The 24666-nt window shown below is 45.4% G+C and overlaps 1 protein-coding gene across 1 annotated transcript in view; it reads right to left on the bottom strand.

Annotated features, from left to right (window-relative positions):
* Nucleotides 1–24666, bottom strand: part of LOC109900166 (piezo-type mechanosensitive ion channel component 2) — a 158704-nt gene that overhangs the window by 11142 nt on the left and 122896 nt on the right. Inside the window, exons 17-44 of the mRNA XM_031836185.1 lie at nucleotides 22012–22172; nucleotides 21549–21725; nucleotides 20925–21047; nucleotides 20429–20629; nucleotides 19649–19853; nucleotides 19309–19410; nucleotides 18806–18971; nucleotides 17309–17552; nucleotides 16647–16743; nucleotides 16203–16368; nucleotides 15915–16004; nucleotides 13868–13977; nucleotides 13581–13661; nucleotides 13008–13111; nucleotides 11517–11646; nucleotides 10268–10330; nucleotides 9216–9382; nucleotides 8681–8874; nucleotides 7100–7279; nucleotides 5534–6052; nucleotides 5088–5346; nucleotides 4602–4784; nucleotides 4140–4407; nucleotides 3870–4002; nucleotides 3517–3664; nucleotides 1315–1529; nucleotides 965–1123; nucleotides 609–756 (exon numbers count right to left, since the gene is read on the bottom strand). Of these exons, the coding sequence (XP_031692045.1) occupies nucleotides 609–756; nucleotides 965–1123; nucleotides 1315–1529; nucleotides 3517–3664; nucleotides 3870–4002; nucleotides 4140–4407; nucleotides 4602–4784; nucleotides 5088–5346; nucleotides 5534–6052; nucleotides 7100–7279; nucleotides 8681–8874; nucleotides 9216–9382; nucleotides 10268–10330; nucleotides 11517–11646; nucleotides 13008–13111; nucleotides 13581–13661; nucleotides 13868–13977; nucleotides 15915–16004; nucleotides 16203–16368; nucleotides 16647–16743; nucleotides 17309–17552; nucleotides 18806–18971; nucleotides 19309–19410; nucleotides 19649–19853; nucleotides 20429–20629; nucleotides 20925–21047; nucleotides 21549–21725; nucleotides 22012–22172 (4793 nt within the window). The remainder of the gene's footprint in view (nucleotides 1–608; nucleotides 757–964; nucleotides 1124–1314; nucleotides 1530–3516; nucleotides 3665–3869; nucleotides 4003–4139; nucleotides 4408–4601; nucleotides 4785–5087; nucleotides 5347–5533; nucleotides 6053–7099; nucleotides 7280–8680; nucleotides 8875–9215; nucleotides 9383–10267; nucleotides 10331–11516; nucleotides 11647–13007; nucleotides 13112–13580; nucleotides 13662–13867; nucleotides 13978–15914; nucleotides 16005–16202; nucleotides 16369–16646; nucleotides 16744–17308; nucleotides 17553–18805; nucleotides 18972–19308; nucleotides 19411–19648; nucleotides 19854–20428; nucleotides 20630–20924; nucleotides 21048–21548; nucleotides 21726–22011; nucleotides 22173–24666) is intronic.

Genomic DNA, 24666 nt, shown 5'->3' with positions numbered 1-24666 from the left:
GTCCTAGAGAACTAACACAACGGGCCATGGTCCCTCACCCTCTCTGACATACTGTCTTCTTCCCCTCTAAGCCTCATTCAGAGATGGATAGGGAGGTCCTAGTGAACTAACACAGCGGGCCATGGTCCCTCACCCTCTCTGACATACTGTCTTCTTCCCCTCTAAGCCTCATTCAGAGATGGATAGGGAGGTCCTAGAGAACTAACACAGCGGGCCGTGGTCCCTCACCCTCTCTGACATACTGTCTTCTTCCCCTCTAAGCCTCATTCAGAGATGGATAGGGAGGTCCTAGAGAACTAACACAGCGGGCCGTGGTCCCTCACCCTCTCTGACATACTGTCTTCTTCCCCTCTAAGCCTCATTTAGAGATGGATAGGGAGGTCCTAGAGAACTAACACAACGGGCCATGGTCCCTCACCCTCTCTGACATACTGTCTTCTTCCCCTCTAAGCCTCATTCAGAGATGGATAGGGAGGTCCTAGTGAACTAACACAGCGGGCCATGGTCCCTCACCCTCTCTGACATACTATCTTATTCCCCTCTAAGCCTCATTCAGAGATGGATAGGGAGGTCCTAGAGAACTAACACAGCGGGCCGTGGTCCCTCACCTTCTCTGACATCCTCCAGCACTTGAGAACAAAGATGTGAGCGTAGATGTCCTCTACACAGATCCAGCTGGACAAGCTGAGAGTGGTGTCCGTCCACACCCAGTCCATCACCGCTCGCAGCTCTGTCAGGAACGGGACCAGACGGAACCTGGAAATCAGGAATATTCAGGACAGTGTTAGGGTAATGTTAGGACCAACAGTCAATATAGGTTATGAACCAGCTTATGGCAGGCAGGTATTGGGAGCATGTGCCATCACTGATTAAGTTTGTCTCATACCGTTTTCATAAATTCATTCAATTCTTGATTATGCTGTCGTCTTGTGATTGTAGTTACACTAGTCTTCAGAGCACTCACCCTTGGAAGAGGAATAGGTTGAGGTAGTTGTAACTCTTGGTGAGAAAGTTGCCCAGGACACGGGTGGGGTAGCCACAGCGGATCTGATAGGCCGACAGGCCAAAGTAGATGCACTTGACAAAGTACCACAGCTGGGCCACTGTGTTCTTACTGAACCGTCTGGTGTTTAAAATGGAAGCAATGTTAACGATAATCTTTTGAAGTACCTTGAAAACATTCACCATTATGCGTTACTTACTAATGAAGCAACCATTTAGTAAGCAATATACAGTATTTAAAAGAAAGAGGGAGCTGGTTATGACTATATGACTAAATGACTAAATGTTAATTTTATCTCTCCACATTCAAACCTTTCTGTGACTCCAGGCAGGATGAAGAACATCCAGAAGTGGATACCGAACACCAGAATGACCTGGAAGATGACCTTTCCCATGACAGTCTTGCGGAGGTAGAGGGCTCGGTCGATGATCATGGTGCCAAACTGAATCAGTACCATCACCAGGAAGGCCTCGGGAACCTGGTCCTCCGACAGGGAGGAAGTGATGTCAGCTGCGGCAGAGTGTTTCTATGAGAGACAGGAAGTCATGTTATTCATTTGGAAGGTTTTTGTTTTCTTCAATGTTTCAAGTTCAAATGTGTTCTTGGCCATTTATGGAAAATTTCAATTAATTGCACTTGGTTTCAATCACAAACACAATGAATAAGAACAGTTTATAGTAGAAAGTATTCAGACCCCTTGACCTTTTCCAAATTTTGTTAGGTTACATCCTTATTAAAAAATGGATCAAATTGTTGTTTTTCCTCATCAATCTACACACAATACCCCATAATAACAAAGCAAAAAGCAGGTTTGTAGAAATTGTTGTTATCAATTTATTAAAAATAAAAACCTGAAATATTACATTTATGTAAGTATTCAGACCCTTTACTCAGTACTTTGTTGTTGCACCTTTGGCAGCGATTACAGCCTCGAGTCTTCTTGGGTACGACGCTACAAGTATGACACACCTGTTTTTACGGAGTTTCTCCCATTCTTCTCTGTAGATCCTCTCAAGCTCTGTCAGGTTGGATGGGGAGCGTTGCTGCATAGCTATTTTCAGGTCTCTTCAGAGATGTTCGATCAGGTATACGTCCGGGCTCTGGCTGGGCCAAAAGCCACTCCTGCGTTGTCTTGGCCGTGTGCTTAGGGTCGTTGTCCTGTTGGAAGGTGAACCTTGGCCCTTGTCTGAGGTCCTGAGCGCTCTGGAGCAGGTTTTCATCAAGGATCTCTCTGTACTTTACTCCGTTCATCTTTGCCTGGATTCCTGACTAATCTCAGTCCCTGTTGCTGAAAAACATCCCACAGCATGATTCTGCCACCACCATGCTTCATTGTAGGGATGGTGCCAGGTTTCCTCCAGATGGCCAAAGAGCTCAATCTTGGTTTCATCAGACCAGAGAATCTTGTTTCTCATGGTAGGAGAGTCTTTAGGTACCTTTTGGAAAACTCCAAGTGGGCTGTCATGTGCCTTTTATTGAGGAGTGGCTTATTTCTGGCCACTCTACCATAAAGGTCTGATTGGTGGAGTGCTGCAGAGATGGTTGTCCGTCTGGAAGGTTCTCCCATCTCCACAGAGGAACTCTGGAGCTCTGTAAGAGTGACCATCAGGTGGCCTCCCGGGTGGCGCAGTGGTCTAAAGCACTACATCGCAGTGCTTGCTGTGCCACCAGAGATTCTGGGTTTGAGCCCAGGGAGGTCCATGGGGCAACGCACAATTGGCCCAGCGTCGTCCGTGTTTCGGAGGATGCATGGCTCTCAACCTTCGCCTCTCCTGAGTCCGTACGGGAGTTGCAGCGATGAGACAAGACTATAACTACAACCAATTGGGGAGAAAAAAAGGGTAAAAAAAAAAAAAGAGTGACCATCAGGTTCTTGGTCACCATCTCCAAGTCCCTTCTCCCCCGATTGCTTAGTTTGGTCAGGCGGCCAGCTCTAGGAAGAGTCTTGATAGTTCCAAACTTCTTCCATTTAAGAGTGATGGAGGCCACCGTGTTCTTGGGGACCTTCAATGCTGCAGAAATGTTTTGGTACCATTCCCCAGAGCTGTGCCTCGACAAAATCCTGTCTTCGACACTATGCGGACAATTCCTTGCACCTCATAGCTTATTTTTTTGCTCTGACATGCACTGTCAACTGTGGGACCTCATATAGACAGGTGCCTTTCCAAATCATGTCAAATCAATTGAATTTACCACAGGTGGACTGCAAACAAGTTGTAGAAACATCTCCAGGATGATCAATGGAAACAGGATGCCCTTGAGGTCAATTTCGAGTCTCCTAGCAAAGGGTCTAAATACTTATGTAAATATGGCATTTGTTTTTAATTTATTACACATTTTCAAAAAAATCTAAAAATCTGTTTTCGCTTCGTCATTATGTGGCATTGTGTATAGATTGCTGATGATTTTTTATATATTTAATCCATTTTAGAATAAGGCTGTAACGTAACAAAATGTTGAAAAAGTCAAGGAGTCTGAATACTTTCTGAAGGCCCGGTAATAATCAAACTTACCCCAAAAGCCCAGAAGCCGAAGACGATGATGATAAAGTCAACAGTGTCGGCCAGGAACATGAGCACATACACGTCTGTCACAGCACTGTACTCTGGGTGGATCAGGTTGTAGAAGAACTGACGGATGGGGATGTAGATCTCCAGAGTTCTTAACGGAGAATGAACAAAGATTTACAAACAATTATCTGGTCACTTAAACAAGGTAAACTAAATACTTTATGAACAGACAATGTTGTTTTTATTACCAATTTAATATCCTGAAAAGTGACTGAATATTGTCGGTTAGTAGCCGAATGAAAGTGTAATATGGCACCTTCAAGTCGATATTCAAACATGACATCCAGACCACCTACTTCTTGACAATGAAGCTCTTGGCTTTGATGAGCTGCTCTCTGAGTTTGTCCAGGATCTTCTCCTTCTTGCTCCTCTTCTGGACACTCCTCACACTGTCCCCTCTCCGTAGGCTCTGCCTTGAGCTCACGCTGTCTGTGGAGTGACTAGGTTTGGTGAGGTTTGGAAGACATGGGCCTCACAAATGACATAATTAAAAGTCTAGACACTTCCCCCAAACGAACCCAATCAGAGAGTTATTCTTCAGCACTTAGGAGCCAGTGTGACCTCACCTCCTCTGGAGTGGCCGGAGCGCAGGGTGCGCTGGGAGAGGTGGGAAGCGGCGCTGGAGCTCTTGCGGCGCAGCTGGGTGGAGGTGGACAGGGAGTAGAAGCGGCGAGGGAAGCGGGCGCGTACCGATTCCAGCAGGGAGCTACTGCCCCCCGAGGCCTGCTTCTCCACACGCCTGGAGCTGGACCTCTTCTCCCTGTCAGGGTGGTGCTGCATAGGGGTTTCTCCCCCTCCTCCCCTGGGGTCATCCTTGTCCCACAGCCCATGACACTGGAGGTTAAGAGCAAGGAATAGAATGGTTATTACACCAGTGTGCTAAATATAACCGTGTATCAATACAGGTAATAAGTAACAATTAACAATGTAGTTAAAGGGGTAGTCCACTTCTTAAAAGTTGTATTTATTTTTGAAAAAAGTGAACTCCCTGAAAGGAATAACCATGTAGCTAAAGACTTAGTGGGCACCTTGAGAATAGATCTGTGGAAGAACAGAGCTAGCAGCTGAACCAGGTCATAGTGCACGTATCCTTCCTTCTTCTCCACACCGATGATGTTGGGAGGGTGGAAGGGTTTGGACATGTCCAGCTCAATGTTTTGGTTGAAGGGGAAGAAACCAAACTGGAAGAAGTACTTGATCACGATGGTGACCTGGTGGTATAGTGAAATATATAGATGCATGACTCATAACATGTCTCTATAAACACTATTAATTGAGTACAGTGTAGTAGAATTGAGTTTATATCATAAAAGAGCATTATTTCCAGCCTGAACAATAATTGCATTTTCATAGCTGGATAAAACAAATATATTTATGAAAATGTGCAATTTATAATATTAAAGGTATTGTTCACCCTAATTCATTTGGGTGACCTATCCCTTTAATACTGCATGGGACAAGGAGTAAGGGCAGATTTACATTGATAAAAACCTGAAGTGCTTCTGTGTTAATACCTCGGTGTAGACGATGGCGGTCATCCAGAAGCGTTTGCTGGGTCTTGGAACAGACAGCATGGCCCAGAGGAAGATGAGGATGGGCAGAACGAGCGTGGCCACGGACGCTGAGATCATGTGGTTGAGGATGATGACCAGGAAACACACCATCTCTGAGTGGGCCACCAGCATGTTGTAGAGAGCATAGAGCAGCTGGAGCAGCGCCGGCTGGTTGCCGTAGAAACGCTCAGAGTCTTCCAGCTCCTCGTCGTAGAACATCCTGATGGAGAGAGAGAAAAATGGAGCGAAGGTCTATCAAGGTGGACTCTAAAAACCTAAATCCTTTGGAATTGTCAAATAAACAAACTAATCTGAACCTCGATTTCCGGCTTTCTGATAGCCGAGCAATTAACAATATTTGGTAATGCAATTGGCAACACAAGACTAGCTGTGACTAAATACAATACCTATTGCGTAGCAGATCGCTGGCGGTCAGCTCGTGGGTGAGCGAGGGAAACGTGGTGCTCGTGACGCCCGACAGAAAGTCTGACTTCTCGTCAGGCGTCACCACAACTAGCCTGTTCTCATGATGGGTCCTACTGGATGAGAACTGCTCGGCCTCCTCCCTGTCCAGGCCTGTGGCTCTGCTGTATGAGGGGGGGATGTCTGTGTCTGTGGGGGTGTTACCGGAGAGGTCTGCCTGGTAGAGCTGGAGCTCACTGTGGTGGGCGTAGCACGGTCCCCTCCCCCACCCTGCAGGTTCGGTCTCTAGAACCCTGTCCCGGCTGTCCCAGTCCATTCCCCTAGACCTGGAGAGAAGACTCCCCTCATGGTCCAGGTACAGCCCCATGGAGGTGGAGGTGGATGGGGTCTCGGTGTAGGAGGAGTGGGGGTCCTGGAGGTCCTGGCCTGGCTCCTCTCCTGTCTCTTTGATGGGGTTGGTGGTCCCCTGGCAGGAGCAGGTGGCTGTGCACTGGGTGTGCTCACTAGTGGGGAGAGAGAGGCAAGATAATGGAGTGGTTATGTTCTGGAACTCATCTGTCCACAAGTGGGCAGTGTTTAACCTGTGTAAGAGATTTATGAATTGCCTGGATGGCCATAGAGAGGAAGTACAGTGGAGATATTTGTATGGATGAGTAGTGATAATTCAGATAGAACAGTAATACATGTATTTGCCATGATTTATCATTAAATAAATGTGGAACAAGGTATCAGCCAATCAGCATCCACAACAGGAACTATTCATTGTATAACCTAATTTACTCAAGATAATGAAATGACACAGAAATAGTATTTGTTCAGCGGTGAGAGGAGAGAGAGAGAGAGAGAAAGAGAGAGAGAGAGAGGTTGTGACACACTGGATACAAAGGCTGTCCGTCAGCACTGAATCAGGGAGTCACCATGGTAACCGCCCACAGCACTACACAATCACCCACCTCATGTCTACTCTCCCTTTTTCTCTCCTTATTCTCAATATAATCTGACACCTGCACTGACTAACAGACAATAAAGCTCTTTACAGTTTACACTACAGTCACAGATGACATGTTTGAACAGCGCTAAGAGAAAAGGGCAGCTTTAGCACTATAGTCCTGTAGCCAGGAAGTGGATTTGATGACAAGAATATGACTTGCCAACAATCTAAGCCTTGGATTCAGAGGGAGGAGAGTGGTCCTGAGAAATGCTCTTCAAAGAGAGATGAGGTTTACAGTGGTTTACCCATATGAGACACACTAGTACCACTAGCTTTTTGGATCAAGGTAATACATCACGGTTAGTGACACAAATGGTCAATAGGCCAACAAAAGACAAAGTGACAAAGATGCCTCATTGTCTACAGTCAGTGAAGGGGGGAAAGAGAAGCGAGTGAGGGATCAGGAAAGAGACAAGAAGAGATGTGGGGTGAGGGAAGAGGGAAGAGAAGACTGACGGTTGATGGGGCAGAAGTGTAGAGTGAAGGATGAAGGGAGAGAAGTGTAGAGAGTGAGGGATGAGAGGAGAGAAGTAGAAGTTGTGTGTTTGTAGTTTCTTACCTGGCCTGGCTGTCTCTGCTGTCGGTTGAGGAGGTGGACTCTAGGTCTAGGCCTTCCATCTTGCAGAGTTTAGGATGGGCACGCTCGCTGGTCCTGGGCATCTGGATGCTGTCAGGACCCATATCAATGTGGTCCAGTGTGGAACGACAGGAGCAGAGCAGGGTGTTCTTTGTGTACGCACTGGAGAAACACACACAGACAGATGGAGTTTGTGGAATGGTCTAAACAGACTATGGACCATGCATAAACTCATACAGTGTGTGTGCGCCTGCACCTCTGGGTATATGTGTTTCTATCTGTGTACGCCTTCATGTCTGTGTCTGTCTGCTTGCCTGTGTGTATGTCAGGGTGCCTGTGAGTGAGTGTGAGTGAGTGAGTGTGAGTGAGTGAGTGTGTGTGAGTGTGCGTGAGTGTGTGCGTCAGGCCAGAGTCTAGACAGAGAACAGAATTCCCCGTGGGCACTAGTGCACCCAGAACAGAGCTGTGCAGTTTCAAGCTGCCAGGCTGGTTTTAAACCCTTCATAAACACTCCATCACATACCGGGAGCCTGGCACTCTTCAGTCTCAAATAAATAGCAAACTATGACTAAAACAGACAATGTGTGTACCAACAAGCAGTGTGATATCAACACAACACCAAAACATAACCACTGAATATTGAATAATTGTTCTGTCAAATGGTAATGTAATGTAAGTGTTTATCATGTAATGGTGTCGATGCTGAGATGGGATAACTTGAGCAAGGCTTGGGTTTTATTACACACGGATGGAATGCAAATAAATCGTTCAATTATCTGTTCCACCCGCAACATTCCAATCTTTTTTCTCCCAAATTTCGTGGTATCCAATTGGTAGTTACAGTCTTGTCTCATTGCTGCATCTCCCGTACGGACTCGGGAGAGGCGAATCCCGATTGCCGATAGCATCCTCTGGATATCAATCCAGCCAATCCGGCTGCGACAGAACCTGGACTCGAACCCAGAATCTCTAGTGGTACAGCTCTCTGCGCCCCTCGGGAGGCCTCAACATTCCAATCTGACCTACTGTCATCTGCACAGCATGACATCTTTCAAAAACAGGCAATATCTTGCACCTGATTCTGGAGTGTGTTTGGATTGTATTATATAGTCTCCCTTGATGTTTTGAGTATTATAACTGAATGACAGTAAGCAGTGTGTGTTTACTATAATATCCTTGGAGTATCAAGAAGCAGCTGAACAACCTTGTCTGCTGATTCCTCAGCCATCACCAGCTATCAAATTGAAAAGGATTTCCTCTGCTTGATGTACTTTAATGATGACAAGAGGTGAATCAATCTCATCATTTCTTATGAGTACGAATAATCAAATCAATGAGTATGAATAATCAAATCAAATGTTATTTGTCACATGCGCCAAATACAACATTACAGTGAAATGTTGACTTACAAGCCCTTAACTAACAATGCAGTTCAAGAAATAGAGTTAAGAAAATATTTACTAAATAAACAAAAGTAAAAAATGTAATAAAAAGTAACAATAATTACATAATTAAGTAGTAATATAACTGTAATAAAAAGTGTATTTTCCTCAATTCCCTTACCTGGACAGGCTGTCATGAGACACCATAGGGTCATGGCTCTCCAGATAGGCACAGCTCTGCCGCTCGGCCTTGTGGGGGATGCAGTCCTGGCACGTATCCTCCTCGGTTCTCTCCAGGCCAGACTCAATGGACGCAGCCTTGCACATCTGCTTGCGGTAGTACACGTGGATGCTCTCCCGCGAAGGCTTGTTCCCCTGGAACATTACAACCAAGAATGGCTGTTAGAATTGTTTGCCCTACACCAACTTCATATTGCGTAGCCTGAAATAACAATGTGATAACATTGGAAATAGGCAATTCCAATGTTATTACTATGCTATTACTAGAAATAGGTACTATAAATACCATGGTTCTAAACAGTATGAAATGGTAAATCATTATGTAATGTTAAGTGGGACCAAATGGTTTTGTTACTAGGAAGAGACATTTATTCACAGACAATCTTCAGCTGGATTCTCATTGAACTGTCCACCTGAGGTATCAGGTAATATGCCTTATAGTACAATAAGCATCACAAAATACATAAATACCTTACCTTTTTGACCTCGTGAGTGAGCATACAGCGCTCAATGCGCAGCACGGTGGAGATGTCCAGGTGTTCCTGACACATCGAATTGATCCAGGCTGTGAAACTGTCCAACATGGCCAGGAACAACACCCAGGAGAATTTGACGATGTTGAAGACTCGCTTCAGGATGTTGTCTGTGGATGGGGAGGAAGACAACACACATCTTTTAATAGCCAATTCCACATCAGTCTTTATTCTTTGTGACTTACAGTACAACTGTAACTTCATTGATGCAGAGGGCCATGTGTCATGGGTTGGGTTAACTTTTCAAACAGGATTGGGGTCAAGGAACCTAACCCAGGAAGTAAACTGAAATTCCATTTCCAATTCCACATCCATTTCTACCTTTAGATTTTGTGGCATAGAGAATGTTAAGATGTCAGACAGGGGAGGTGATATGAATAATACTCTGAGTAAAAGAGAATGTTCTGGGATTTTCACCTTCCAGACATTATTTCCTAAAGGTCTTAATGATGAAATGCCTATGTATGTTATGTTGTAAATTTGAACAGGAATTATGTCCCTATTTCAGATTACTCTGACGTTTTTCTTACACTGTACACAATGATTTATGAAAACTTGCTTGGCAAGTTGGTGTCCTGATTGTGGTTTTACAGACGTGTTTAATGTGTCTTTTGTACACACTTTATTTGAATATTTATAATGCATATTGTTATATTTGGTAGCACTTATTTTTTTCCCCTTCACCTCCAACCCCTTTAGATGTGTGGAATGGGTGTGGGTGGGCCTAGGTCTACATAAGGGTGCCATTTTTTTTTTTTATTCACAAAAGCTCTGACGAAGGTCCTAAGGACGATACGTAAAGCTTTTTAAAGATCAGTGATACGATCTAGAGCAGTGTGCGGGTTCCTTCTTCCTCATCTTATCCAACTGTTTCCATGCACCTGCACAAAAGTTAGCTCAGATGTGCGAGTGCCTTTTGAATGTTCAATTCCACATCCTGAAAGTGACTGAAATGAAATACAATTTATCCCAACCCTGGTTGGAATGGCACCTACCTGGTCCATCTTTCTTCTCCTCCATCTCCTTTTGATCCTCCACTTCAACAGTAACATGAACAGCTGGATAGAAAAGAGATTGAAAATAGAATGTTTCAACAAATTCATAACATTTTTTAAATAAACATATCCCTTGCTGTAAAGTCACAAAGCTGCAACCCAAAAGTACCTTTCCAAACAAAGGACGCTCCATTGACAACCCATTGAAAGGGTACTTTTTTGTTGCAGAACAAGTTGTTCTCTATCTAAATAGCCTATCCAATACATTGTTGTCCCCTCCCAGACCTCATGTAAAACAATTTGGCAAAACTGAGAGACCGTACTGTATTCCAGCCACATTCACAGTCAGTCCAGCCGTCACATGGGATGAATTGACCATATCTAATTCAACATGGCATCCTATATTTCAGACCCAGGAATGCCTTGGCCTTGACTGGAGTTGGAGCTGGGCTGTGGGAAGGAGGGAGGGAGGGTAGAAGGGGGAAGATTTGGCGGAACTGTGGACTGGACACAGCATGGCTCCCGTTAAGGCTTCAGTAAATCGTTAAGTAGGTGCTATTGAACAACGCAAAAACGCCCATTCATGAGTAGTCTAGAGCCTATAACATCCCGTCACGGAGGCTGAGAGAAATCCTCAGGGGGTGAAACGTACACTTTAAGAAAAAAAGGTTCCAGAATAGTTTTTCGGCTGCCCCCATATGAGAACCCTTTTTGGTCGCAGATAGAACGCTTTTGGGTTCCAAGTACAGCAGAACATCTACATGGAACCCAAAAGAGTTCTACCTGGAACCAAAAAGGGTTCTTCAAATCGTTCTACTATGGGGACAGCCGAAGAACCCTTTAAGATTCTAGATAGCACCTTGTGTTACAGAGTTTACTGTAAAACAACAAGTGATGGACAGACAGATGGCGCGAGACGATGGGAAACATTGGGAGGCAGGGGCTTGATTCCCAGAGGAACTGCTACGCAGGTGCGCGTAACGATGGTGGCAGGTGTGAGTAATAAGGAGTAAACTGGCGACGTTGAGCACTGGAGAGAGGGAGCAGGAGTAGACGTGACACTGCTAGCATATTAAATATCCTACACTGGGTTGGATTTGCCTGGTTAAACCAAACTGAATGCTGCACTCACCAATGTTTGACATTTGCACAATGTTCAGTCTGGTTAAACCAGACTAAGGTTGGAAACGGAGGAGACTGAAAGCCTAAGTCATCTGCTTTGAATGAGAACTTGGGTCCTCCTCCATACCTTCCCTCGGGTCCTCTTTCCTTGGCTTGCTGCTGCTCCCTTCAGTGTATTTCTTCCAGAAGCGGCGTTTCTCCTTGCTGCGCTCCTTCATAGCCGTCTTGGAGTCGGTGATCCAGGCATGGTACACAAACTGTGGGGAGAAAACGTTAACAGCCGCACTTATGGACTGGTGATCAAACACAATGTGTCCAGAGATTCTGTTGAAAGGATGTTTGGCTGCTTAATTGTGACACACACCCTGCTACATACTGAACAACCGTTAAGAGATTTGATCTTAGCTCGTCTGGTTCATGTTGACAAACTTGCCATTGGTGAGCAAGTGTTTAATCAAAAGCAATGGGACTCAAATTAAGTTCACACACTCAAAACAAAATAGTTGAGATGAGTGTAGGAAATGTCAGGATTAGGCAGCCAAAGAGAAAATAATCTAGTCAACCAACCAGTAACTCACAGGTAAAAGCAAAAGCCATTGACAAAGTACACTATACAGTTTTAGGGGGTGTTTTGATCCAATGAAATGGAATGTAAGGGCATGTGTTTATGTCAACAGGACAAAAAATGGATTTACAATGGAATAAAGCACCCCTCAAGATGAACACCACCAACAATTACTAGTTTGAGACCAGGGTTGGGGTCAGTTCCATTTTAGTTCAGTACATTTCAGTTTACTTCCTGAAATTGACCCCAAACCTGCTTGAGACACAGACCAATCCCTACCGAGAATTACCCTGGAAGAAAAGCCACCACCACACATGCATATCTCTCTCCCAAAGCAACAGTTCACTGCATTTCCATGCATCATCAGCGGCGGCCATTTTGTCATGACTCAGCAGCATCTTGTGAAATGGAGCGGGCCTGTGGTCTTTGAACAGAACTTTATTGACATCGTGGTGATGTTTTGGAGTGAGAGTGGAAAATGTGTGTAACGTCGTGAGAAAGTGGCTTGGACTGGAGTGCTCAAGGGGGAAAGAGTATACACCCAGCATACACAAGGGAAATACAAGATGGAGACCTAGTAGTGAGAGTACCTTGGCTGCCCTCATTATATACTGCAGAGCAGTTTTGGGCAGCTTAATGATACACTTTGGTAAAGCCAACGAGGCAGAGGCAAACTTTCGGATTGCTCTCTACAAAGGGAGGACAAAGCAGGGGTGAGAGTTAGAGAACATAACATTTGTCGCAAATAAAGGTCAAATAAACAGAAATCACGACAAAGGATGTTAGCAGTTAGTACTTAAAAAGAAAGAAAGCTGTTAAGTGCCCGAAAGAACAAACAAAATCAGGGAATTAGCAAAAGAACGACTTGTTACTTGTCTGTTGTAAGAACAATTACACATTAGAAATCGGTCCAAACAGAAATAGAAGCAAGCAGTCCCTTTTACATAACCGATACAGATCAAATCAAAAACAGTCCAACTGGTTTCGATGGACAAAATTCTATATTCTCAATGCAGGACAATGGTAAAGGGGTAATTTCCTATGTTTGAGTACCTGAAATGCAGACTTCTTGGGTGGCTCTTCCTCCTTTCTATCCTCCTCTTCCTCCTCTTCTTCACTGTCAGTCTCAAACAGGTAATAGTTACCACTTCTCACCACTGAGAAGGGAGTGAAAGACAAGGTTAAAGGTTACCTACTTACACTAGTCCACCCGTGTATTACATTGTACACACATATATGAATGTAAAGACAAACAGAAATCAGATATGGTATTAATCTTGTGTGTCAATAACGAATTCTTGCACTCTTCGAAAAAAAGGAGCTTTCTACAACCTAAAATCATTCTTAGGCTTTTTCCATAAGAGAACCCTTGGAAGAACCATTTTTGGTTCCAGGTAGAACCCTTTTGGGTTCCATGTAAGACCATTTCCACAAAGGGTTCTACGTGGAACCAAAAATGGTTCAATCTGGAACAAAAAAGTTTTATCCTATGGGGACAGCCGGAGAACCCTTTTGGAAACCTTTTTCTAAGAGTGTGCCTCATTTATTTACATGTAACTACAGTCACAGTATCTTATTGAATTGGAATATTGGAATATTGAAATAGAAATGTCAAAGTTCACTCACTGGATGCATGGTCCACCCACGGCCTCCACCACTGCTTCTTTGTCTTCCCCCTGCTCTTCTCTTTGTCAGTATTTTCTTTATCTGAAAAACAACTTTTTTTCTTGCTTTCAAAGTACTTGATGATGTGAATGGAATGTGTCTGTATATGTAATTGTTGTGGGACTGTGATGAGTGTCTTCAAACAGACTTATCATTCAATCAATGCAAAACTGTATAGGCCTACATAGAAGATCATCCAAACATGGCTGTCAGTGCACTCGTTACTCAAAGCCCAGTTGCTGTCCTACCTTCATCATCCTCCTCCTCATCCTTGGCGTCTCCGCTTTCCTGCACCAAGCTCAACATCCTCTCCTTGCCTCTCTTGAACTTCTGCTGCCGACTCTTGATGCGGTCCATTCTGATTGGACACAGAGATAGAAACGTTCACAAATGACCAATAGTCTCTGACCACTGTATATTTAAGCAATAAGGCACGAGGGGGGATGTAATAGGGGTTAGTGTTTGGCTTGGTGTCAGAACATGTGTGGATGGAATAGGGGTTTGTGTTTGGCTTGGTGTCAGAACATGTGTGGATGGAATAGGGGTTTGTGTTTGGCTTGGTGTCAGAACATGTGTGGATGGAATAGGGGTTTGTGTTTGGCTTGGTGTCAGAACATGTGTGGATGGAATAGGGGTTTGTGTTTGGCTTGGTGTCAGGATGTGTGGGGATGTAATAGGGGTTAGTGTTTGGCTTGGTGTCAGGATGTGTGGGGATGTAATAGGGGTTAGTGTTTGGCTTGGTGTCAGGATGTGTGGGGATGTAATAGGGGTTAGTGTTTGGCTTGGTGTCAGGATGTGTGGGGATGTAATAGGGGTTAGTGTTTGGCTTGGTGTCAGGATGTGTGGGGATGTAATAGGGGTTAGTGTTTGACTTGGTGTCAGGATGTGTGGGGATGTAATAGGAGTTAGTGTTTGGCTTGGTGTCAGGATGTGTGGGGATGTAATAGGGGTTAGTGTTTGGCTTGGTGTCAGGATGTGTGGAGATGTAATAGGGGTTAGTGTTTGGCTTGGTGTCAGGATGTGTGGGGATGTATAGCAGCATCCACATTAATGTAGAAGTGTTTAGAAACATATTCTATTCTAATTTACAATAAAGGTGACTCCAAAATGACACAATACATTATTTACCATTCATTTCTACTGGGCACAAAATAATCTGAAACACTACTAAAACAAACAATAAATGTATCCATTCACAAGCTTGATGTAGTCATTGCGTGCTAAGAATATGGGAACAAAATACTAAACTTTGGACTACTTTAATACCCATTAAGTGAATTTGTCCAAATAATTTTGGTTCCCTACCATTTTTTTAAACCTTTATTTAACTAGGCAAGTCAGTTAAGAACAAATTCTTATTTTCAATGACGGCCTAGGAACAGTGGGTTAACTGCCTGTTCAGGGGCAGAACGACAGATTTGTACCTTGTCAGCTTGAGGATTTGAACTTGCAACCTCCCAACACTCTAACCACTAGGCTACCCTGCCGCCCCAAAAAGGGCTGTAATTTCAAAATGGTTCACCCGATATCAAACCCAAAGTGCTGGAGTACAGAGTCAAAATAACTAAACATTTGTTACTGTCCAAATACTTTTGGACTTCACTGTATAGTTTCAATATTTTGACGTTGTTATTGTTACGTGCACAAGTACAGTCAAATGCCTTCCTTGCAAGCTCTTTTCCAAGCGCTTTCCCAAGCGCTTTCCCAATGCAGTAATCAATATCAATATACAGTATAGTACTATAAAGTAAAGTACCATAAAAACACACAAGAAATAGAAATAAGAAGAACACGAGAAAGTAAGTAAGCTATATACAGGGTCAGTTCCAGGGTCAGTGCCAATACCATATTTACAAAGGGATAAGGGGAATAGGCATCAGGATATACGATAAGCAGAGTAGCAGCAGCATATATGATGATTGTATGTGAGTGTGTGTTTGTAAAGCCAGTAAGTGTGTGTGTGTGTGTGTGTGTGTGTGTGTGTGTGTGTGTGTGTGTGTGTGTGTGTGTGTGTGTGTGTGTGTGTGTGTGTGTGTGGAGACCTGTGAGTCAGCGCAAAAATTAAATAGAAGGGTCAATGGAGGTAGTCTGTGTAGACATTTTGTTAGCTATTTAGCAGTCTTGTGGCTTGGGGATAGCAGCTTTTCAGGAGCCTGTTGGTGTCAGACTTGTTGCTCCGGTACCGCTTGCCATACAGAGGCAGAGAGAACAGTCTATGGATTTAGTGCATATTATATTTCTGTGTGTCATATGTGTAATGTGTGTCTATTATATTTGTGTAGAAAATGCGCTCACTGTCTCTTCAGCAGGTCCATAGACTTTTTCTCCACTTCGATCCGGGCTTTGACAGCTTTCACTATGGTCGCCTGGAACAGCTCAGCCCCTCTAACACAACAAACACAATACTTTTCATATAAATTGACAAATACATTGACTGAATAAACAGTCAACTTTGATTTTCTATAAAAAAGAAAATGTGATGGTCCTTGTGAAAGTAAAGTGAATTAAAGTAAACCTTATCCCCAGGCTCCATTGAGAGAGAGCTGGATAGTAGACGCGGTTAAACCAAACAGTACAATTTACCTGGAGGCCAGGATCTGTGAGGAGCGGATGTCGGCGACCACGTGCAGGAAGTAGTAGCTCATGAAAACACGTCGCTGTAGCAACAGGAAGGCAAAACAGATGCTATCCCAGATGATGCCTGCCTCATCGCTAGGCAACTCACACTGCTTGTGGCTGTGCTGCTCAGCTGCAAGGATTTCAAAAAATATTAATAATCAAATATTTATTAATTCAATTGTTTGATTCTTTATATTTAGAAGAAAGTCAAATAAAACGTCTCAACTCAAATTATACAGTACAGTCCCCAACCCCTTCTAATGGAGTCATCATCAAGCATTTCTGAAAATGTAACTGAATAATGTTTAATAAATCCTTTCAAGTGAGTTACATTTTTGTCACATATCAACACGAAGAAAGTGAGTTTCCAAAGGCACTCTGCTTTACATTGGTAATAGGGTCACTTACGTTTAGAATAGCCCTTTATAGTGCAGGCCAGGCTGAAGAGCTGAATGAGCCAACAGTGATCGGTGACCAGGACTTTTATGTACCCACAGGCTAGTATCTGAGGACCGAGAGGACAAACCAGTCAGCTAAAACAGGACCCAGCGGCAGCCAAACACACCACAACATCTAGATTACTGTAATGCTGTTGCAGAGGTCTGATCAGCTGAACTTGTCCTATCTGGCCAGCCGGCCGAACTAATCCTATATGTCTCCAATTCGTCTGCAGTGTTTACCGTTAACACAATCTCCGCAAATGCGGGAACATTGCCTTTAAAAGCCTCATTGTTGATCAAGTGAGATCGGATTGAATCCTGGCCCATGTTTCAGGACAGCAGGACTGTTTTGTTTTCATTTGGAGTAGCATTGCTCTTTTTTTTGACTTTTTTAAAATTGTTAGGCAGGTATGTGTCACCATACTGCCCCCAGAGCCTGACTTCGGCAAACTATCTTCCCGTTTGGCTCCAAAAACACACAAGAACAACTTTTGTAAATGTTGCATTCTAACTACAATCTCGTTGTCTTACTACAACGTTTGATGCCAAGATGGCTGCCCAAACTGAGTTTCCGAATTCCCAGTAATCCCAGTATTCAATAACACTGTATCTAGTGTTGCCAACACTTGCCGAGAGTATGTTCTTCATGGTGATCACAAACACGTTGTAGGCAATCAGGAAGTCCCAGTAGTGCAGGATACTTTTGATTGGCTTGAGCAGCAGGTCGCCCCCGAAGAGCAGAAAGTAGAAACAGGCCACCAGGTAGCCCATACAGAAGATGGAGATGCGCGTGGTGCCCGTGATGAAGATGATGGTGAGCACGAACCAGAAGAGGTAGCTGAACATGATCACCTTCAGCATGTCCAGGTAGGATCTGAAAGAGGGAAATTCATGAATAAAAACTTATTGAAGTGAGGGAATGACAACATTCAAAGCAAAAGTCATTTGTTTGGAATCTGTCATTCAAATCATCAAATTTGAAATTGGGTTTTGAACCAGACTATGGGGAAAGCATGCAGTTGGCATATACAGCAGCAAAGCTATCGTTCAACAAAAATATATTCTGGAACAATAGAAATACAAATACGTACAAATACAAGCTTTTATATATCCATACAGAGATGAGCAGAGATACGTTGTGTATTTTATCCTACAACACAATATTTTCATACATTTCAATATTACAACTCAGTTGACACATTGTCATCACTACTTGTCACCAGTTCCTGTTGTTTTTACAAGCATATGTATGTGAACTGGAGGAGCAGGGGGGGGGGGGGGGTACGACCTCATTTCCGATACGACCTCATGCTGACTGTTCCAAAGGGCCAGCTGTTTTAAAGAACGTTTCCCCCTTGTTCGAATCACTCACAGGACACGGTTAAAGGCTTGTTTTAACATCCCTGAGTTATCTGATACCAGGAAAGAGTGAGGGAAAGAGAGGTGAGAGCGGAAGGAAAACACAGGTGTTTGGCAATGTGCTCACTTAACTCACTTCACATGTCAAAACAATGGGAACCCAAGGAAAGTGTCTAAAGGACTTTATAATAGACACTTTGGACAGGGACTTAGAGAGATGGAATAACTTGACAGTGAATGGAATAACTTGCCTAAGACCAAACGACTCGTGCTGGCACTCTGAGGAAAAACACATGGACTGTAGTACATAAGGCTAACTCTTTCTCGAGCCACGGGTTCGATACCTGATCAGGCACAGCCTGTGTACCAGACCTGGGCCTGGCTGGTACTGTAGTACATAAGGCTAACTCTTTCTCGAGCCATGGGTTCGATACCTGATCAGGCACAGCCTGTGCACCAGACCTGGGCCTGGCTGGTACTGTAGTACATAAGGCTAACTCTTTCTCGAGCCACGGGTTCGATACCTGATCAGGCACAGCCTGTGTACCAGACCTGGGCCTGGCTGGTACTGTAGTACATAAGGCTAACTCTTTCTCGAGCCATGGGTTCGATACCTGATCAGGCACAGCCTGTGTACCAGACCTGGGCCTGGCTGGTAATGTAGTACATAAGGCTAACTCTTTCTCGAGCCATGGGTTCGATACCTGATCAGGCACAGCCTGTGCACCAGACCTGGGCCTGGCTGGTACTGTGTTTCACATAGACTACCTGCAGTGGATGAAGTCAGGGACGGGGTTGTGCTGACTGAAGGAGGCGGCGTCCAGGTCCCTGCAGATCTCCACGTTGTCCCCGGCCAAGAGGCGCACGGCAGCCTCGTTCTCCTCCTCAAACACCTGCCTCTGCAGTGAGGCACACAGCAGCAGCATGAAGTCATCTGCGGGAGAGGACAGGAGGAGGAGGAGGAACAGGAGGAATAGAAAACAGGAGGATGAAGAAAAACACACTTATTTCAAGTCAATCCCAGTCCCAGCCCCAGCCCCAGTCCCAGTCCCAGTCCCAGCCCCAGTCCCAGCCCCAGCCCCAGTCCCAGTCCCAGCCCCAGTCCCAGTCCCAGTCCCAGTCCCAGTCCCAGCCCCAGCCCCAGTCCCAGCCCCAGTCCCAGTCCCAGCCCCAGTCCCAGCCCCAGTCCCAGTCCCAGTCCCAGCCCCAGTCCCAGTCCCAGTAGCTACAATCCCAACGGCAAACGCTCAGTAAATAAAGGCTGTTCTCACAGAGCAGGAACAGGGGGTTGGGCTTGGTGTGGAAGTCAGGGAAATAGAGCCACTTGATGACGTTGGAGTCTGTGGAGGATGAGGGGAACCTCCATGGGTAGTCTGGGAAAACGAGGAGAGGCAATGGATCCATTTAAACACTATTATTACACAGTCTGTTATGACCTGTGCAAGATTATGTGCTAACTTTGACACATGTATTCTAACTATCGAGGAGAGACATTAAATGAAACAAAATGGACGCAGCAGGTCCGGCCATAGAGGTAAATGGCCCCACATACAATATAATACAATGCAATACAAAATTATGTGTTTGATATCTTTCTGTTGCTCCACCCACCTTTGCAGGCGGCCGGTGGGAAGCCGATGCAGACAAAGTACTGGAAGCTGAGCATGCAGGCCAGGAAGCAGCTGTACTTGGGCCAGATCTCAGCAATGGCCTTTCGCCGCCGGCGGTAGATGACCGCGATCAGACCGAAGGCATGGAGCATGGCGTAGAAGTCCATCCTCTGGCCAATCACGTTCACCGCTAACAGGAAGCATGTCTTACAATAACAATGACAACAGTTCATGTTTAGGAAGCTTTAGTCTCAAGGGACTTTTATATTGGGTCTACAGAGGGTTACGGGGTAGGAAGCACGAAGATGGAGTTCGGAAGTAGAAGTTATGTCTCAGTCATGTAGGAAACTTAGGGCTGGGCGATATGGTCAAAATATCATATCGTAATATTTTTCTAATTTTTGACAGTATGGCAGTATCTGAGTAATAAAAGTTGTAAATATGTTTAATGATTAGAGCTTTACCCTAGAATGATCACAAATGAATTCTAGGTGATTTTAATGGTCTCTCTTCTGATGGTTTCATACTCAACCAAACTAGGACAAAAACTACTGACAGTGAAGTAGTTGAATTTGTAGAACTAATATAATGTAATTACATTTTGTATCCAAATATCGTTACCGGTATGGATGTGGATCCATAACGGTATACCGGTATTCATAATAAGACAACTCAACAATTACTTTAACACTCAACAGATATTTCAAAACAAAGATATTCTTGTAAATATTCCAACTATCGCACAAGGAAAAAACATGGACACTTTGCTATGACATCATACCTCCAGGCCGAACTTGTAGAAGAAGTAGTTGATGAAGTACTTGGCACAGTTGAGGATGCCGTCGTCGAGGTGTTGCCGGGTGATATCATGGAAGATGGTTCTGGTGACGGGGGTGGTGAGGTTGTTACTCATGCGGTACAGGTCCTGGTGACGGTAGATGGTCACCTCGAACGCCAGCAGGGCCAGTATCAACAGGTTGTTCTGTTTGGAGATGGAGATAGGACAGATAAAGGGGACAGGGTTCAAATGACAGTGTAAGTGTTAATGACATAAACATATTTTCCAGTATAGGTCTAACCCACTGTTTACAAGGATACCCCCAAGAGTTAAATGTCATTCGAACACTGGAAGGGATGGCCCGGGAGATGATATTAGTGTATAATGTAACATAATTACAGTAGTTGAAGGTATACGTGAGAAAGACAAGCTATCCTCTATGTGTACTGTATGTGTGTGTGTAGTCAGGTTCCCAGTGCAGCGTCTCTCCTCCACTCACCCTCAGGTTCTCCAGTAGGGGGGAGAACTTGCGGAGGCCCACCCAGTTGGCTGGGTCCACAGGGGCGCTGTAGAGCAGGGAGTGGGCCATCTCACTCCTCTGGGCGTCCGTGTAGTTCAGAGGCTACAGACGAGAGGAAAGGAGTGTCATTAACACCCTGAACTAGTACAGCCTAGCACAACACACCAGAGTATAATGACTGTTTTAGGTCATTTACCCCCTAGAGGAGACACTCAAAGAGGAGAGAGCAAGAGGAGAGAGAGAGAGAGAGAAAGGAGATAGAGAGAGAAAGGAGAGAGAGAGAGAGTGAGAGAGAGAGAGAGAGAGAGAGAAAGGAGAGAGAGAGAGAGAGAGAGAGAGAGAAAGGAGAGAGAGAGAGAGAGAGAGAAAGGAGAGAGAGAGAAAGGAGATAGAGAGAGAGAAAGGAGAGAGAGAGAGAGAAAGGAGAGAGAGAGAGAGAAAGGAGAGAGAGAAAGGAGAGAGCGAGAGAGAAAGGAGATAGAGAGAAAATAAATATTGAGGAAAGATCAGAAGTTAAACATATTGTACAGCATGCACGCATACCCACCCCCTCCCCCTTTCCACAAACCCACACACACCCACTTCCCCTTTCCACCAACCCACCATGGAGCAGTTGTTGGAGTATGTAGAGGGGTTTATAGAGGTGAGTTGGTAGAGCATCTTGCAGACGATGATGACACAGGTCCAGACGGTACAGACGCTGGAGGCCAGGGGCCTGAACTGACTGAAGGGCAGGGCGAACGCCCAACTCACCAGGAACACATAGTTGAACAGAGACACCTGGAGAACAGATTCAGTCAAAAGACACCTTAACGTTCTCAAGGTAGAGTATGTGTTCTGAAAATACAGTGTGACTGTCCATACATGGGATCTTGAAAGCCTATTTTGATGGCGGGGGAGAGTTGTCTGTTACAATGTGAAGACCATTTAGAGAGATCAAGTGTGAAGTGACGAGACTGTGCACACACAATTGATTAACAGTCAGTGATTGTGAGGACTGTTAGCATCTCATGCTAGTGTTCTCATTGCAATCTTTGTGAGAAAGTGGCTGAATAGGTCGGCTCACCTCTTTGATGGAGACCCAGAGGATGTAAGAGGAGACAATCTTGATGATGTGGAGCTCCAGGAGCCACCAGACGGTCAGCTGCAGCTGCTGGAAGTACTGCAGGAACTTGAGGAAGAGCACCGTGAGGCGGTCCACCACCAGATACCACTTACTCCTCAGGTCTGGGAGAGGAGGGTGAGTGGGAAAGACACACAGAGAAATAGAGAAAGAGAGATACAGAGAGAGAGAGATGGAGAGAGAGAGACAGTGAGAGAGAGATACAGCGAGAGGGAGAGTGGGAAAGACACACAGAAAGAGAGCGAGAGAGATAGAGAGAGCGATAGAGAGAGAGAGAGAGAGAGAGAGAGAGCGAGAGAGACACACAGAGAGAGAGAGACACAGAGAGAGAGACAGAGAGAGCGAGACAGAGAGAGAGACAGAGAGACAGAGACAGACATAGAGAGAGAAACAAAGAGAGTGAGAGAGACACAGGGAGACAGAGAGAGACAGAGAGAGAGAATGAGAGAGAGACACAGAGAGAAAGAGAGAGAGAGAGACACACAGAGAGAGAGAGACACAGAGAGTGACAGAGAGACAAACACCGAGAGGGAGAGCGACACACAGAGAGTGGCAGAGAGAGAGTGAGAGAGACAGGGAGAGACACAGAGAGAGAGAGAGAGAGAGAGCACTTTGTTCAAGAGCTCACCTGAGGTTGTTTACAGTCAATTGTCAAGCATTATTAAGGCATAGACAAATCACTCTGTAAATGGGGACATAAAGCTCACTTGCCTACAGTACACAGATGGGGACCCCGTTCCAGCGAGGCAGAATACCACTAGGGGGTGCTGTTCAATTTGAATGGTGGTGTATGGCGAACAACATGGAAAGATCATTCAGTTCTCAACAGTCAGTATAGAGTGCCATCTGGCATGATACTTTACAAACAAGTGATACTCTCATCTAACCTTGCAATACCCTTTCACAACCACAAGAAAACCTTTTCAGATCCAACTCTCTGATAGCTAACAGCCTGGCAGATATGATCAGTGTCTTCATAACAGGAGCAGACAGAGGTAAATCACACAGACACCTCTGACAGACACACTTGTGTCACTTGTACGTGTGATTTACTCCCCTCGGCTATGTGAGACTGGGCTGAGTGGATTTCAGCACATTCTGGGAACTGTGGTAGTATGTGTCATCACAAACACACCCACACACACAAACACCTTTAACATATTCAAATTCATTCTTACATCAGCAGGAAACAGATGTTGAACAGCCCAAGCAGTGTTCTGTAAAGACTCTGAGACAGCGTCAGGGTTCAGACACACACACACACACACACACACACACACACACACACACACACACACACACACACACACACACACACACACACACACACACACACACACACACACACACACACACACACACATCATTACTTTAAGACATGAAGGTCAGTCAATCCAGAAAATATCAAGAACATTGAAAGTTTCTTTAAGTGCAGTCGCAAAAACCATCAAGCGCTAGGATGAAACTGGCTCTCATGAGGATCGCCGCAGGAAAGGAAGACACAGAGTTACCTCTGCTGCAGAGGATAAGTTCATTAGAGTTACCAGCCTCAGAAATTGCAGCCCAAATAAATGCTTCACAGAGTTCAAATAACAGACACATATCAACATCAACTGTTCAGAGGAGAATCAGGCCTTCATGGTCGAATTGCTGCAAAGAAACCACTACTCAAGGACACCAATAAGAACAGGACTTGCTTGGGCCAAGAAACACGAGCAATGGACATTAGACCGGTGTAAATCTGTCCTTTGGTCTGATGAGTCCAAATTTGAGATTTTTGGTTGTGTTTCTGAGACGCAAAGTAGGTGAACAGATGATCTCCGCATGTGTTGTTCCCACCATGAAGCATACTATCATTTGTTTTTCAAAATGACAATGACCCAACACACCACTGTGTAAGGACTATTAAACCGAGAAGGACAGTGATGGAGTGACCTGGTGTCACGACTTCCACCGAAGGTGGCTCCCCTGCCTGTTTGGGCGGCGCTCGGCGGTCGTTGTCGCCAGTCTACTAGCTGCCACCAAAGGTGGCTCCCCTGCCTGTTCGGGCGGCGCTCGGCGGTCGTCGTCGCCAGTCTACTAGCTGCCACCGAAGGTGGCTCCCCTGCCTGTTTGGGCGGCGCTCGGCGGTCGTTGTCGCCAGTCTACTAGCTGCCACCGAAGGTGGCTCCCCTGCCTGTTCGGGCGGCGCTCGGCGGTCGTCGTCGCCAGTCTACTAGCTGCCACCGAAGGTGGCTCCCCTGCCTGTTTGGGCGGCGGTCGGCGGTCGTTGTCGCCAGTCTACTAGCTGCCACCGAAGGTGGCTCCCCTGCCTGTTTGGGCGGCGCTCGGCGGTCGTTGTCGCCAGTCTACTAGCTGCCACCGAAGGTGTCTCCCCTGCCTGTTCGGGCGGCGCTCGGCGGTCGTCGTCGCCAGTCTACTAGCTGCCACCGAAGGTGGCTCCCCTGCCTGTTTGGGCGGCGCTCGGCGCTCGGCGGTCGTTGTCGCCAGTCTACTAGCTGCCACCGAAGGTGGCTCCCCTGCCTGTTCGGGCGGCGCTCGGCGGTCGTCGTCGCCAGTCTACTAGCTGCCACCGAAGGTTGCTCCCCTGCCTGTTTG

Source organism: Oncorhynchus kisutch, linkage group LG11, assembly GCF_002021735.2.
Source record: "Oncorhynchus kisutch isolate 150728-3 linkage group LG11, Okis_V2, whole genome shotgun sequence".
Taxonomy (NCBI): domain Eukaryota; kingdom Metazoa; phylum Chordata; class Actinopteri; order Salmoniformes; family Salmonidae; genus Oncorhynchus; species Oncorhynchus kisutch.
The sequence above is the reverse complement of the archived record's forward strand: the minus strand, read 5'-3'. Positions and strand labels throughout refer to the sequence as shown.